Below are 17351 nucleotides of genomic sequence, written 5' to 3'. Positions count from 1 at the left end.
CTATGTTCCTCACAACTGGCTGTCAAAAAGCCCATCCATACAAAGTAGATGCTTCAGTATGATTTATATACTGCCTTAGCACCTATTTGCGAATTAAATTGAACCACTAAATAAACAAACTGTGCCTTTTAAATAAAACATCAATCATTCCTGCCATTTCCCATCTTCATTTTGCTTCGTAGTTAATCAGCATCAACACAGGCTATAAAACTTTAATTGATGCAACTTGTGTTGCTGACAGTGTATATTAGTTTTCTTTTAAAAACACACACACACACACATAAAAACCCCACCAGTAATACTTCAGAGGCGTAGAGCTACAGATTAATCTGTTTCAGGGCATTCTCGGTCTTTCCAAAGTGATCTAATGCAAGTTAAGACAAAATTGCCTTCATTAACCTTGAGGTTCAAAAGAAAATAAGATGACACAGAGCTTCCTATCATCCCGGTTCTGAGAACAGGCAAATATGACCATTTCAGCAAAGGGTGTCACTATAATTAGCCCATGCTGACTTCTGCTTGTATCATAAGCAAGCGCAGGAATTATCCTGGGTATATGCCATCACTACAGATGTTGCTCCTTGTTATGAGTTGCCACAGCTGGAAATCTACATCTGCCACAAGCAGAGATGGTTGTGAGAAAAGCATAATCTGCACAGTAAAATGATCCATTTGGGGGGCATTTAGCATCACAAGCCAAAATAGGAGTAAAATGATGTGGCATGGAAGAACACTGAAATTGCCCTTCCTGTTCTCATGCCAGGGGGGATACAAGTTTATGGCAGAGCTTTTAGAACAACCTAAACTCTGCTGTTGTTGTTGTTTAGTCGTTTAGTCGTGTCCGACTCTTCGTGACCCCATGGACCAGAGCACGCCAGGCACTTCTGTCTTCCACTGCCTCCCGCAGTTTGGTCAGACTCATGTTTGTAGCTTCAAAGACACTATCCAACCATCTCGTCCTCTGTCATCCCCTTCTCCTTGTGCCCTCCATCTTTCCCAACATCAGGGTCTTTCCCAGGGAGTCTTCTCTTCTCATGAGGTGGCCAAAGTATTGGAGCCTCAGCTTCACGATCTGTCCTTCCAGTGAGCACTCAGGGCTGATTTCCTTAAGAATGGATAGGTTTGATCTTCTTGCAGTCCATGGGACTCTCAAGAGTCTCCTCCAGCACCATAATTCAAAAGCATCAATTCTTCGGCGATCAGCCTTCTTCTGCTGTAATTAACCCTAAATGCATGTCACTGGGGCAGGGGCTTACATATTCTTCCTCCTGTTTTCTTAAAATAAAATAAAAATCTTAAAGCTTAAAAAGTGCTTTCATCTCATCATGGTGATTCTGGAGGGGTAAAGTGACAATCGAAGAAGATACGGTAGTAACATAAGCAGATGGCAAGGATAAATGGGACAGTGAGAAAAGAAAGAAAAGAAAGAGAGAGAGCAGGAAAGCTTAAAAGTGAATTGATTGTAGGGCTAAATATTGTCCTCAGTTTGTTCCAATAACTAATGAAGAAAATCCAGAATTCTATGGACAGATCCTCTTGTTGGTTTCTAAGTTCTCTTCCTAAATGTGTCATTTTAATGAACTTGTCATGTCTTCTCCAACCAGTGTTTTAGTTGAGAGGTTGCTACAGTCTTCCAGCATTTAGCAATGCAGATTCTCATAGTTGCTAGGAGAGTTGCAATCCATTCTAAGTCTATTGGCCTCACCTCAGGCTTCAAATAACAAAGAAGAGCAGCCTTCGGGATGCATGGCAAATTTGTTTTATACATTTTGGTTAATATCATTGATAGATTGCTTTTGAAGAAATTGAAAGAACACCAAGGACTGGGAAGTGTTTTTGTAAACAACCAGGTCTGTTCCTCTTTATATTAGGGCGTATAGCTCAAAGTTTTCATCATAATCTAAGAGCCCTGCCCCAAGAAATAGCCTGAGAAAATAGTGGGTTGGCTTCAAAAACTAGCAATGAAGCCAATAAATGAAAGAGACATACAATTAACACATCTGACATTTTCGTGCCTAATCCAGGTAGACATGCACACAAAACAGTAGATGGAGAAGACTTTAAGGAGCATTTTGTGCTTCCTCTTACAACTACCTGGAGGTCTGCCAAAAGTTATATCTAAACAGATTTCTCCAAGTAAGTCATAATATCACATCTCTTTTAATATCCTTTCCTTCTGGGAAATGTGAAACAAGCACATACAAAAATAAAAATCCTACCATAACTTCCTACAAGATTGACAGTGGCTAATACGATTGAAAGGGCTTGGTGATTCAATGAGAGATTACTGCGGGGAAACAGTGCCAAAAACTCTTTTCTTACATTGAAATCCCAAGATAAGGCTCTTAACCGATGTATGTGACACATGTACTTCTTGCTTGAGCAAATTCCACAGTTGGGCATCAGTTCCTCGAGGTTGCAAGGCCTATGTTGAAAAGCCATCCCCATATGGTAACGAATCAATGTCAAACATTTTCAGAGTTCCAATGAAGCATGGATATTCTGGGAGGTCATGGTCCCGAAAGATGACCAAGACAAGCAGGGTCAGTAACGTGGAAGACTTTGAATACTAGATAAGATGCCCTAAAGTGGACACTTTGTACAATGGAAACAAGGCAAAGCATATAACAAAGTGATATTGTGGCATATGTCTTTCTTAACCAGCTGTCCAAGAAGTCTCTTATTTACCCCTTACAAAGCCAGGAACTAATGAGTTGCTCCACCTTAAACCTTCTCTGTGGTTAAACTAATGACAGTCAGTATTGGGTCAAGGAATTGTAGGATTTGGGGAGCAATATGTACAGGTTATCTAGAACCTTTCTGCACAATATCTAAACAATGGTTGGCGCCAATTATTCTGAGCAAAGAGTAACAGATGGTACAGTAAATGGCCCAAGGTCACTCAGACTTCCTTGGCCTAAAATAGGATCAGGTCGGGCATGACACAAACTGCCCTGTGATCTTCAGATGAATGGCGAGATATAAAGATAATAATAAATATTAAAAACAGAAGGAGCAAATGGGAGCTGCAACAAAATGCTGCAATGGGGAATTCAGAGTTTCAGCCAGGCAGCCATGCCCTCTTGCAGGACAATCAGTTCCATACACTTCAAACACAAAAATGAAAGTAAACAGTTGGTTTTCTGTGGCCATGGAGAGTGCTCAGTTTTTGGTGGGATGTTTTGGTCTTTCTCTTTCTCTTGAGATGTTTTGTACTTCTGCAAATCTCAGGGTTCCCCCAAGCCTGCTGCTATCTTCCCCTTGTGTGTAGGCGGCACTGGTTCTGGCTACATAAGGAGACTTGAGTTCATGTTTAGTATATAAGATGATAGTGCCAATGGGATATGTGTAACATTGCTGCCAGAAGTTGTTTGCAGGGTGTACATTTTATGAGCTGTTTCAGTCCTGTGACTCAAGATACGATTTTCCTTCTGCAAAACACCTCCTTCAAAGCCCTTTGCCCCAGCTTACCTTTTGCATCCTCATTCTTAGCCAATCTTTGCATGTAAAACCATTCACCCACATTCTTCCTCTCTCCCTACCTCTGCCTCTTCCTTTTACCCTGGGAGGAAGATCCTGTGAGAGTTTGTAAGGTCACGGGTGATGAAGATGAAAATGTTGTTATAATTTTCAGGAGGAGTGAAGACTAGATAAGAAATCTAACACCGGGTAAATTAGTCAGCTGTGGATTAGATGGAGATTAAGATACTACTTGCCATCACTTCTGTCAGCAAAAAACCTCCTGGTCCCATTTCCATAGAAACAGGGCTGAAAGCCATGAATGGCTATGCATCTTCATGGTAACATTCTGTAAGGTCTGAGCAAGCAGCAGCTGAAGACTACAAAATCGGCATTGCTAAAATAAATGGCTGGAATATAAATACTGGTGCTGCCCTAAACCTTTCTTAAAACTTATTATTTATTAGTAGGGAATTATATTTATTAGATTGGGATTCCCACTCCCCACCCCCACCCCTATAACTAAACCGTATCCCTCCAAAGAGCTAGTGATGGAGAAAAGGCATCCCGAGACACTACCATCTCAGAATGCTAGAAGATATGTATTTGGATGCTCAGGCACAAAACTCACCCCCTGCACATAGAAATAGTCCAGAAGCACAATTAAATCACCACCATTTTCTAAGATGTGTTTCCTTTTCCTTTTCAGGCAGCTTCAGACAGAGGTGTGTATAATCATTACTTAAGCAGCTTGCTTCAGCTGGACCTTTGTACATGCCCCAGGAATTTGGCTTTGCTCTGTGAGGTGAAAGCGATTGTAGTAAGCGAGGGAATGCCCCCATAGAGCAATCCCATGCAGGCCCAAGAAAATCGGAAGCAGGAGGTTGTAGTTGCCCAATTGATCCTCAGCACCTATTCACCTACAGCCATATCTCAGGCACGTCCAGCAGGTAGATCGTGATCTACCGGTAGATCACTGGACGTCCGTGGTAGATCACTGGAAGATCAGTGGCTCCCCCCAAAGAAGCTGAACAACTTTGGCTCCCCTAAAAGAAGCTCAATGTTTTTGCTCTCCACCCCCCCCCCGAAAACCGGGACTTCCCTCCTCCCTTAAAGAAAGCTCAGCAACTGTGACCTGAACTCCAAAAAACAGGGCTTTCCTTCCTACAAAATGCTCAACAACTTTGAACTGAAGCCCCCCAAAGGGGGTAGATCACTGCCAGTTTTTAACTCTGTGAGAAGATCGCAGTCTCTTGGGAGTTGGCCACCCCTGCCACATCTAATGCAAGCAACACATGGACTTGAATCATTAATCGTCCCTTGAGAGTGACTAGATGCCACTCAAAAAGCACGTCCTGCTTCGAGTAGACCAAGCATTAGTTTTGCATTTTCTGAAGAGGTGCAAGCTTGTCCCCTTCAGCAAGGTCAAAAAAACAACCTACTAAGGCTGTGTACCCACTCCTGTTTACTCTGCACTCAGGGTATTCCTACCCCCGGTTTGTCCACATTTATCCTATGGTTTATTGAGAAATACTGTGATTTGACGCATTTCTCCATAACCAGCTTCCATCCAATTTGAAAATGGAAGCCATATGACGACATCCATGCCCACTCTCCACTCTCTGCTATGGACAAACTGCCTAGAAACATACCCACCGGGCTGATATGTACAAGGATGTGCAACTGCAATATGAAATGCAGTGGGGTAGAGGTGGAATGACCCCACCTGCATCTTTTGTTATGTAATGACCTTCAAGTCCAGCTTGGACCTTTGTGAACAGCCCACTTCACATTCAGGCTGAGGTTCACTCTTTCAGTTTTTCCTATAACTGGTAGCATAGAACATCCCTATTCAGTTCCACTTTTGGTGACACATCCAGAAAGCTGCTCAACGCTGCCTTTTTTCACACACCCTACCCCCAGGAATAGCTGTGGGAACTGGCAGCTCTTTCTCTCTTTAATGTTTGCCGGATGCTTTCTTTGTCTCCTTCCCCCCTCCCCCATTATCTTAAAAATCAAAGGCGATATCCTAAGTGTCTGCTCAGTTGTGGCAGCATTTACTAGGTTATTAACCGATTAAAGTTTACTATTCAGCAGAATTAATAAATCACCCACCACTATTTTGAGAGCCATTGATTAAGGTTGGGGGGGGGGGGCAACATGCCACATATATGGTGTGAAAATTCCACCCATAATTGTATATGAAAGTGAGGAGCTCAGAATCCAATGGAATTGTGATGAAGATCTACTAGTTTCATTTCAGTCACTTAAAGGTATGTACCGTATTTTTCGCTCCATAAGACACACTTTTTTCTTCCTAAAAAGTAAGGGGAAATGTCTGTGCGTCTTATGGAGCGAATGCGTGGTCCCTGGAGCCGAATTGCCGAAAGATTGAGGGCACAAGGAGAAGGCGACGACAGAGGATGAGATGGTTGGACAGTGTTCTCGAAGCTACTAACATGAGTTTGAACAAGTGCCTGGCGTGGTCTGGTCCATGGGGTCATGAAGAGTCGGACACGACTAAGTGACTAAACAACAACAACAAAGTCTATGGGATCAGGTGCATTTTTCCAAGACTTGACAAATGTGATGGTTCGGTTAATCTCAACTCTGTACAAATAGCTCAGTTGGTTAGAGAATAGAATTTTCAGATCCAATCCTTTTTCCACTTGATGAGCTGTATCCACAACCCTCTGCGGCCCCATCACCATTATTTGCTGCCCACCACACAGTAGATTGAACACATGAGCAATGCTTCCTAGTCAGCAGTTTTATTAAAAAAGCAATAAATATCTAAGGATTTTCTCTCCCAGAACATGGCCAATAACCTTTTTATTTACAAAAGTGGTGCTGGATGCTTAATTTATAGGTAAGAGCAGACGAAAGGAAAGGGGGGGGGGGAACAGGTCAATTAACCTTCAAGTTATGTAACAGATAACACAGTAGGCATTGGGGCAATTTAAGAACTCACTGCATTCCACAGCTTCCTGATTGTGTAAGAAAACAGTAAATACACATACTGACAAATAATATTAGTCTGCTTATAAATTATCAAGTAGAAATAACATGCTGAGTTAATTATCTGTCATTGTATAACATGTACTCATAAGCAACTGTCAGCTAATCAATGCAGACAAGTACCAGCTCATTTATTCTTGGTTGAAACTAGGCTATATAGGTGCAATGGGTATCTGTTGGCTTCTGGGCTTAGTTCAACGTACTGGTTATGATCTTAGACTTAAGCATAGCAGTATGTTATGGAGCATTTCTTCCTATACCTGGAAACGCCGGGCAGTGAAAGTGGGACCTCCATTACAGAGTTTTCCTCTTTTTCATATATTGGATATAAGTGCACTCCATCTTCAAACTCTAATTCCCCCAAGTTTAACATTCCTTCCTCAAACGCAGGAGTGGTAAGATCACTTTTTTTCAGTGAACAAGCAGCAGTAAACACATTACATAACCCTACTTAGATCTACATATTAAGTCAAGATTCAAAGTAAATTCAGCCGCATGCCTTGATAGGCTATCAATACATACCAGACTTGGAGGGGGGGGGGGATACATTATTATTAATGTACAACTTCAGTCATTTAATATTCTGAAAGCTAAACTTTCAAAATCCTGCCAATTCAAGTGACTCCTTTCCACACAGCAATAGGAAATACCTCCTTTTCATCTTCAACTCCTCATCGAGAAATGAAGATTAAGGCTAATGAGAATATAAAGCCACATGATCTACACTGCCTATCTATGCTAATTTTGTAGATATTCTGAAACTAATAACTAGGAGTATATTTTATGAAATTAACAAACAAACAAAAAATAGTTCAGGAATGCATATGTGCAACTTCAAGTAGCAGAAGCTAAAAGCAATTTCCTAGAAATGTAATGGCCCCGAATGGCATATTTTGTAAGCATGCTTTTCCACAGAGAACAGGTAATTTAAATTCAAGGATCAGTTTATATTAAGTAACCCATTTCTCACTACTTCATTTATTCTGAAGTCCCTCATGAGGAGCACCAGGGGAATCCTCTGGCTTTTATACAATTTTCATAACTTCTTTCCCCCAAAACAAAGGGATATATTAACAGAAAACAATAGGAAAATCTCAGTGGTTACCTGTGTTCCTGTCTGGTAAAATACAGCAATGCTTCTGCAGAATGCCAGGCAAAACCTGTTATAGGAAGAACAAAACAAAAATAATTTCTGTTAGTGTTTGAGAGCAAAAGGAAAGTGTAATTAAATTAAATGGCTGGCACCCCTTTTTTGTGCATAATATCAAACATGTCACATCATTATTACTTCTTGTTTCACTGGGTACTTATCCTTATTCAGTTCTCTGGCGCTGTCGGTTAAGCCACAGAGCCTAGGACTTGCCGATCAGAAGGTCGGCGGTTCAAATCCCTGCGACGGGGTGAGCTCCCATTGCTCGGTCCCTGCTCCTGCCAACCTAGCAGTTCGAAAGCACGTCAAAGTGCAAGGAGATAAATAGGTACTGCTCCAGCAGGAAGGTAAATTGCCTTTCCGTGCACTGCTCTGGTTCGCCAGAAGCAGCTTAGTCATGCTGGCCACCTGACCCGGAAGCTGTACGCCGGCTCTCTCGGCCAATAAAGCGAGATGAGCGCCACAACCCCAGAGTCGGCCACGACTGGACCTAATGGTCAGAAGAGTTTGGATTTGATATCCCGCTTTATCACTACCCGAAGAAGACTCAAAGCGGCTAACATTCTCCTTTCCCTTCCTCCCCCACAACAAATACTCTGTGAGGTAAGTGGGGCTGAGAGACTTCAGAGAAAGGTGACTAGCCCAAGGTTACTCAGCAGCTGCATGTGGAGGAGTAGGGAAGCAAACCCGGTTCACCAGATTACGAGTCCACCACTCTTAACCACTACACCACACTGGCTGGGGTCCCTTTACCTTTACTCATTATCCCTATGCTGCCTGGAGCTGATAGGAATTAGGTCAATTGCTGCCCTAACTAACCTAGTAGAAGCCTTACTTGTTAATAGGCAAAACACACTGCAGATATTAATATTGTGCAGTTTGAAGCAACTGGATACATAACAACTGACTCCTTTTGAAATAAATCAATGTCCAGACCCATAAAAATAATGTTTAAACTTTTACTTGCAGAACTCTTCAAAAACAGAACATAAGCATTGAAGACACATTCAAAAATCTCCACACAATATCTTGTGCTGTGCAGCACAGGCTCAGCATTTTAGAAAATACGAAATAATTCAAACAGACCTAGAATCAGAGGTCTGTCTCTCCCCACAGCCTGCTTCCCAGGCTCCATTGGCCTTAGGCTGTTTACTCTCCCTTCAGGAGAGCTTCATTTATATCCTCACTCCCTCCATGAAGTTTCGGAGACAAAATCTCAAAGGCAACTCCCTTCCAAATGGAGATTTGCAACCAAATATCTTTTGTCACCTGATCTAAGGTTACAACACTCACATGTTAGCTAGCAGAAAACAACAATTAGATAATTATCAACTCAGCAAGAGCTTAGAGTCCACTTAGAAAACTACTGTGAAAAAACACTGGGAGATTTTTTTGAGGAGCAACATTAAACCTTGCAGTCATTCCTATCAGTCCTAGACAAAGCAATGATAACCCATTCAGTCCTCCAAATTAAGAAGTCACAATGGAGTTAGAGGCAGAGTTGGGCCAAGACACTGTCGGTTCCTGAGGTGAAGGTTGAGAGGTAAACACACCTCAATCCACGTACAAGAAACTGAACAGACTGGCCATCAAATTTTACTTCAACTGTGGCATTTGAGGGCAGTAGCCTCACACAAAGGGTACAGAGCAGGCTGTGTGGCATGGCTAACACCTCACAACAATCATCCACTCATCACTCTGCCTTGTGCTTGCTCACTATCTGTTCAAATAAATGCTGCAGTGTTTCAGCAGCAGCACCACTAGGTATTTCTTCAGCCGACCAATATTTGCACAATGCCTGTAGCGTTCTTGACTTCCTGCCTGTTTTTGTTATGGGGTTTCTCCCCCAATCACTCTTTGTGATGTGCTGAGGGAAAGTGAACAGGCAAATGAGTGACCAGCCCAGGCCACAAACAGCTGGCACGGCCACCAATGGGGTACCTGCTTAGGAGGATGGGAATGGGCAGGGCAAGGGGAGCTGGGAGTCTGCAATTGCTGTCCAACATCTGCCACTTGAAGCAGCCACCTGACATTTCCCAATGGATCTCGTGTTTAGCTTTAACGCAATGGTTACAATGAAGTATAGGCGAGGGACTTTCAAATCCATTGTTCAGTTTGTTTTCTTCAGAGACTACATTCCCTATGATCTTATGTCAAAACTCAAACGTTTAACAAACAGGGCACTTGGATATAATGTTTCGGTTTTGAATTTTTCATATATTTCTGTATTTCCAAGTAAAGCAATGACACAAGACTTGGGTAGCCTTCATCTACCTTGTGTTCTTTAAATGTTTTGGTCTAGAGTTTACATCAACACCAGGTTGGCAAAGGCTGACCAGTAGCATTTCAAGTACCTGATCCCTGCACTCATGAGTAGAGAATCACTTATTTAAAATGAAAACGAATGGTGTGGATTTATAATCAGCTTAGCTGATTTATATTCAACTTAGTGAACACATTTCAGAAATAAAAGAAATCATTGGAGTTTCAAGCAGGCATAATTTCTCAGCTAAGTGATTTCTGAATTTAAAAGTATTTCCTCTGATAACAACAACAAAAAATGTAGCAGGAAATTTTTCCTTGATGATTCAACAAACTCTGAGATTCAATCAGACACCAAAGATATAACATCAAACTCAGAAATACCAAAATATATGTTCACTGTTCATGAGTAACGGCGTGACGCACACCTTTGCAAATTACGGTTGCATTTTTATGACACAGTTCTCCTATCACAGGATGATTCCCACAATTAACCAAGACAGGAAACGTGTAATGTGTCACTCAGCGAATAATCTGTTGCTTCAGCCCTTGATATGATGAGCGCTACTAGTTCCGTTATGACAGATACAGAACCCGTTTCTAAAGGATCAGAGCTTCCCCAGCTGTCACAAAGCAGGGGAGGACTAAGGGGTGGTGGGAAGGGAAAATACCAGCTATGATTCCTGTCCTGTTGCAACATATCTTGATCAGGAAGTTCACACGTGTCACATGCAGGTGGACTTTAAATACCTGCAAAGGCAATAAACTCAAAGCCTCTCTGCTTTGAATGGCCAGGGGATTTCTTGCTGAAAATGACATATCCTTTATTTAGTAGTGAATCAACAAGTATAGGTTTTTCCAAGAGAGTAGTAAAATGCATCTGTTTTGCATTTAAGAATATCAGCAACATGGGGCCTCTAAACAGGATTGGGCCCACAAATAGTGCTCGGGTTGCCTCTCCCAGGCTCCAGCTCTTCCAAAGCACCTGAAAACTAGAGGGGTGTGGTTTTCCCCCAGGACAAGGTCTCCAGACATGCAGAAGTTCTGGATGAAACAGAGCAATTGAAGGACATCTCATCTGCCAACGTACAAGGCAATTTCAAAAGCTGCATTCCCCTTCTACTGCTGTGTAATGAGACTGGGCAGGGGAGCAGGAAAAGCAGTGCAATAAAGACATCTTAGCCAAGATCTCTAGCAATTCTGACAAGAGATTAAATATCTAGCTGGATAAAAATAGTGCCCAAATCTAATATATTGAGTAGGAGGTGAACCAATGAATATGGTCTATTTAGCTTCATTTTTCACTTTTGTCATTGCCAAAAAAAACCCACCTCCGTTCTTTTGGCATGTTTTACAGAACCCCATGGATTTGCAAGCTCCCGCTTGCATCTGCCAGGATTTTTACTCCACTGTTAGAGTAGATGAATCTTGAGAGGTGACCAGAGCACTGTCTAGTCCTGTTATGTTGGATGAGTTTCAGTTAGTAGAGCTCAAAGACGTGGACAAGGTTTTCGGATCAGTTAGAGTGACCACTTGTGTTCTGGATCCTAGTCCCTCTTGGCTGTTAAAATTAGCAGGGTGGGGACAGCTGGCTAGGCCAGGGAGGTGATAAAAACCTCCTTACGAGATGGGGTGGTCCCTGCAAGGTTCCTGAGTGGGTGGCCACAGACCAGATCCAGGCATTCATGGAGAAAACTGGTTTTCTAGATCCATTTCAATCAAGGTTTAGGCCCAGTTTGGACATAGAAACCGCTTTGGTCACCCTGTATGATGACCTCCATTGGGAGACAGGAGAAATGTGTCCCTGTTAATTCTCCTTGACTTCTCTGTGGCTTTTGATACAATCATCCATGTTATACTTCTGGAGAGGTTGTCTGAGATAGGGGTCGGTGACACTGCTTTGTGGTGGTTCTGGTCCTACTCAGATTGTCATTTCCAGAGGGTGATGCGTAAGCAGTGCTGTTCAGCCCCATGGAGCATTCAATGTTACAGGGAACCAGTCAGAGGGCCTTCTCGGTAGTGGCACCCGCCCTGTGGAATGCCCTCCCACCAAATGTCAAAGAGAAAAATAACTACCAAACTTTTAGAAGACATCTGAAGGCAGCCCTGTTTAGGGAAGCTTTTAATGTTTAATAGGTTATTGTATTTTAGTGTTCTGTTGGAAGCCGCCCAGAGTGGCTGGGGAAAGCCCGCCAGATGGGCGGGGTATAAATAATAAATTATTATTATTATTATTATTATTATTATTATTATTATTATTAGGGGTTCGTCAGGGTTTGATTCCCCTCCTTCTGTTTCCCTGTATAGGGAAGTTTTTAAATATTTAATGTTTTATTATTATTATTATTTTATATGTTGGAACTCTGAATAGATTACCAGATAATTTAACTTGCACTAAAGTAGATTGATCACAGGGTAGCCTTTTAAGCAAATTTATACCAAAGCTGTGAGTGGCATAAAAATCTTCCACTTGCCTTTTCTGCCTTTGTGGTCATACTAGTTCTGAAAGAGCTATACAGCTATATAAGGCCCAAGATGCCAGCTTTCAAAAGGAAAATCAGTGTTTCCAAAACTCTGTGAAATTAGCCACAGGGAGGAATCCATTTGGTCCAAGTTACCCATTCCAGGCAGTATAAAGAGAACTACTCCAGAATGCACCAGACCATTTACTAACCAAACTTGTTATCCAACACAACTCTTTGCCCACTATTTCACCTGGACACTTGTCTTTGAGCTTCTCCATCAGTAGGGCCATTTCCCAAGTCCCATTCCAGCTTCCCCATATCCTCACGTACCTGCCTGTCTTTCTTGCCACCTTCTTATCAAACAGCCTTCCTTATATCTAAGCATTTTGTGACAGCCACACTGTCTTTTCATTTCTCTCACAGAGGTTTATCAATGCTCTTATCACTGAGCTTCTCTCTGCATCAGTTACAATTATCACAAGCATTCCATGCTTTCACTGCAGCCTAGCCAGTTACTATTGTGCAGTGAGGAAAAAGAAAGGAACACTGAGTTTTTGGCATATTACTTTAAGAGTCTTCTTTATTCATCGCAATATTTTTAGCACTGATGACCCATTTTTAGTAGATGGTGCATGTTCAGAGAACAAGTTTTGAATTCATTTCATCAGATGTCCTGTAATAAATGTGCGTGTTCAGAACTAAACTGCCTTGCTCTACTTGCTGGGAAAGCCAGCTGCTAAAATGTACAATGCCATAACTTAAAATGTTTAGCAAACTAAAGTATTTAGCAGACCTGAAGTTTAAAAAAGGGGCCACCAATTTGGTTCAGCTAGTCAGTGGAGTCAAGTTGACAGCTGCCATCAGACTAGCACAGAAGTTATCTGTCACTATGAATCATTACATTACATAATGGCGACATGCTTTATTTTTAAATCACATCAATATCCTCACCACCACCACCATTTCTTGTCTGCCTATTCTAGAAACGTATTGATGCACTTCAGTGACAGAAGACTCTTTACGGTTGCCATTTTTCCATTTAAAAGGTGACTATGGAAACGACAAATAGAAACCGCAGCTGTCATTTTGCAAACAAGTTGGGATCTCAGAGGTTAGTGCTTAATTATAGCACTAGCTATCAATAGGCTTCCTATTCTTGCCAACATCTTGCATAATTGCAGTGTTCCTACCCAATTCAAAAATGCTCAGTGCTGTTAATGATAAACACCTGAAATAGAAACATAAATTAAAAGACAAAGGGCTACATCCAGTGGAGGCTTTGTCCTAGTGGCAAGTGGTTATGCAAGTCAGGGCGTCAAGTTTTCACCAATCCCTCTTATTTACTTTGCTGATTAAGGAGGAGAGAGGGGGGGGGACTGTCAAGGAAAAGAGCAGCTCCCTCTTGCCGGAGACTTGAACTGATTGCTTATAGAGGGCTTTTGAAATTAGGATGAAAGCCACATGAGGTTCTAGGGGTGCATGGTGCCCAAACCTAATATGCAGTGATATCCCAATATGTTTTAAATGGGTGCCCATACAGGCCCTGTTACACAAGCATAGTGCTAAGGAAAAGTGAGCATGAGATGGGAAGTGCTGGTTGAAGACATTTTGTTGTATGGAGCTTAAAAAGAGGCACAGACACATAGCTCATACCAACACTTGAAATGGGGCAGCTAGACAATATCTGCCTTCATCTATTCTGCCCTCCTCTCCCATACTACCACCTAAAGCAGAGCTTTCCAAACTGTGTGCTGTGACACGTTAGTGTGTAGGTGTGTCGCACACTGCAGTGTGTAGGTGTGTCGCACGAATGCTCCTCACAGGGCTGGAAAGGGGTTAGTTTAACTTCTGGTTTGCTAGTAAAATTGAATTGCTGTGTGGTGAAATGATGCACATCCAAAAAGTGTGTTGCCAACATGAAAAGTTTGTAAAGCTCTGACCTAAAGCAAGTCACTTCACCCAACTGAATGGCAAAGCCCTCCGGGGGGGGGGGGGATTGCCTACAAAGACCTTCAGTAATGCATGTCACTGTGTGACATTCTATGTACAGGTGCTTTTATGAAATCACCTTGCATTTGGTTTCTCCCAGAATTTCTGTCTGAATTTGCAGTTACTGAAAACATCTGCAGGAGGAAAATGCACCATGTCAGATTCTGCTGTTCTTCTGGAATGCAGACACTGAAAAAGTTCACGTTCTCTGAGATGTGTTGGTGATTATCCATGTTGGGTGGGCAATTCGCAACATATGCCCTGTATAGTGCATAGCTGTCAACCGTCCCTTATTTGGCGGGAAACTTCCTTATCCCAGCTTTGTGTCCCGCTGCTGTCCCGGATTGATGATATCCCGTAAATTTCCCGGGTTTCAAAGGAAGCAGCTCCTCTCCCTCCCTCCTTGCCGGCTAGGGAGGAGGGAGGCTTCAACTGCGTTGCTTGGCTGCATTGCTCACTCAATAAGGAGTCTAAGAACGACTGGGGGGTGGAGCTTGCATGCCTTGTGCCGATCAAATCGGCCCTGTTGCATGCTCAGCGCTTCCTAGCTTTTCCTTGCTGCATCCCCTTCGCCGGGTTGCTGCGCTGTGGGAACCACTGCTTGAGGCTTCGTTTGGCTGCTGGCTGGGCTTTCTGCCTTTGGCTTGGAGGGGCTCAGAAGTTGAACATACCTGTGCTCAGAATCAGATGGATACGTCATCAACCGCCCACTCACCCTTGCCGGGGAAAAGGTCTGTCTGCAGCGGGGGCACATGGTGGGGGGCGCGCGCCAAGAAACCCCTTATTTTGGCTGCTGATCCCTTATTTTCAAGGCTGCTGGTTCCTTATTTTCAAATCTGTAAGTTGACAGCTATAGTATAATGTTCTCCATGCCTTCATGTGAATATACAATTGCTGGTACTTAGTATGGTCAACTCACCTTAAACTCAGCATATATACCAGATATATCCTATAATGCATATATTATGGGTTAGAACCAAATTTAGCCATGCTTAGAGAAGCTTCACTGAAATCAATTAAATCCTACATCTTGATTCTTTTTTTAACCCTCGCTTCTGTCAGACCTTGCAGTTCTTGAGCGTGAACATCTCCCCGCAATTTTCATAGGAAATCTGCCAAACTCTGCTCTACAAAGCTGGCAATTTATCACATTTTTGTTTCATTTTGTACTACCAGATATTGAATGTCCTTTTTATTTCCTCCTTTCTATTCCAGTTAATGGATAGAGGCAACTATGGCTTTTGCTAATATTTATCAAGAGCATTGCTGAATGAACGGCAGAAGCAGCTTATGCAAGACACGCAGGTGGCAGATTGGAGGAGAGATGTGGGGGGACGGGACGAAAAGTGGTTGATATAGAAACACAGGATTGATGGGAGTGCAGAGGTGGCAGCAGAAAAGAGTCAAGAGAAGGCATTGTTAAGATGTTTTGTCTTTTTGGAAAGAGAGAAATTTCAGCTATGTTTTACTTTTATGTAACGGATTATAGTTTATGTCATGTGGAAGCCTTAGGGTGATGCAGAAGTGCTAGTTTCAATCCCTGGCATCTGCAGGTAGGGCTAGGAGGGATTCCTGCCTGAACCCCTATAGATTGTTGCATCATTCACTGCCGACAGCACTTAGCTTGATGGACCAAAGTTCTGATTCAGCAGGAGGCGGCTTCCAGTATTCCAATGTAAGCTTCCCAGTCAGAATCAGGCATGCAATACAATCTAGGTTTCAGTATTTGGAATTAAACCTTCTCAGCGCACTGCTATATCAGGCATAGTATATTATGTGTGCTGTGATGTAGCTATGGGAAGAGAGGTAAAGCTTTCCCATGCTTCATCTAGGAGAAGTCAGCCTATTTCCCCCCCATGCCCTCAGCATGCAAACATCTCTCAGGAGAAGTGGAATAACACAGGAGGAGCTGGGTAAAAAGCAAGGTAAGTCCTATGACGAAGTGCAAGAAGCCCTGTCTGGTATAGATGCAGTTTGACTGGTTACTTTGGAGCGTGCCCCTTGCAGTAACTTAGCAACAGGAAAGGTGCTCTACATCCTATTTTTGGTACATCAGTTCTGCAGAATGGTGGCCTCAGGGGACACATTCCAGACCAGGACCTAAGTCCATTGATTTAAGTGTGTGCTCCTCTGGGTTTCTGAACATTCATCTCCATCCCAACAAGAATGCTCTGTGCTGGGATTGGCCATGGTAAGTTTCATTCTACCATAAAAACAACTCCCATGCTAGAATTCAAATAATTTAAAGGATGTAGCAGAAATGACGAATACACAAAATGGTATCATAGGTACGTAGGTAGGTAGGTAGGTAGGTAGGTAGGGAGACAAATAGACACACACACACACAGTTTAAAGCCTATCATTGCTGATTATGAGCTAAAGCAACTCAGATGTTCAGCCCATGATTGAGAGGACTATAATAAAGTGTGCATTAATCCATAAACCATTCACTCAAAGCAACCTTTCACCCCTGGTGTAGCAAGGGGAACACTTTCTCTGTTTGCAGCCCCACAACAACTGCATAATTAAACATTTGAAATAGCAAGCGTAAGGTCACTGGCTGCTGAATGTTGTAGACAAGTAAATGCCCCAGGCTTGGAAACAAACCTCTTCACTTAGATGTTTGCTTTCCAATAAATGTCTCAGCATAAGGGATGGTGAGAGCCGAGGGAGAAAGCACTTCAGTGACAGCTTTCTTTTCCTTTGACCTTATCTGCTAATTAACTGCGAATATAAGGGATAGTTAAAGTAATATACACAACAGGGGCCTGCCAAGGGTAGAATGTGGGAAGGGGAATAAGTGATTGGAAATCATAATCATAAGAGGGAGGGAAATATAGCTAAAACTCCGGCAAAATTTTGAAAAGGAAGGAAGGTAACAGCCAATTTCCATCATTTCCTGCTGAAGTGTATGGGAGCTACAGTTTTATGCACTTCCCAATCCAATGTACAGAACACACATATTATTGTTGCTATCAATATTTATTATTTTTTTGAGTTTTATTTAT

The 17351-nt window shown here is 42.4% G+C and overlaps 1 protein-coding gene across 4 annotated transcripts in view; it reads right to left on the bottom strand.

Annotated features, from left to right (window-relative positions):
- Positions 1-17351, bottom strand: part of DLGAP2 (DLG associated protein 2) — a 391216-nt gene that overhangs the window by 332602 nt on the left and 41263 nt on the right. For all 4 annotated transcript variants that reach the window (XM_083431533.1, XM_083431526.1, XM_083431535.1 and 1 more), the window contains one exon: positions 7583-7637. In XM_083431533.1, coding sequence (XP_083287659.1) covers positions 7583-7637 — 55 coding nt within the window. The remainder of the gene's footprint in view (positions 1-7582; positions 7638-17351) is intronic.

This window comes from Podarcis tiliguerta (genome assembly GCF_965153285.1).
Source record: "Podarcis tiliguerta genome assembly, chromosome: 3".
Lineage (NCBI taxonomy): Eukaryota > Metazoa > Chordata > Lepidosauria > Squamata > Lacertidae > Podarcis > Podarcis tiliguerta.
This window is presented reverse-complemented; position numbering and strand designations above follow the sequence as displayed.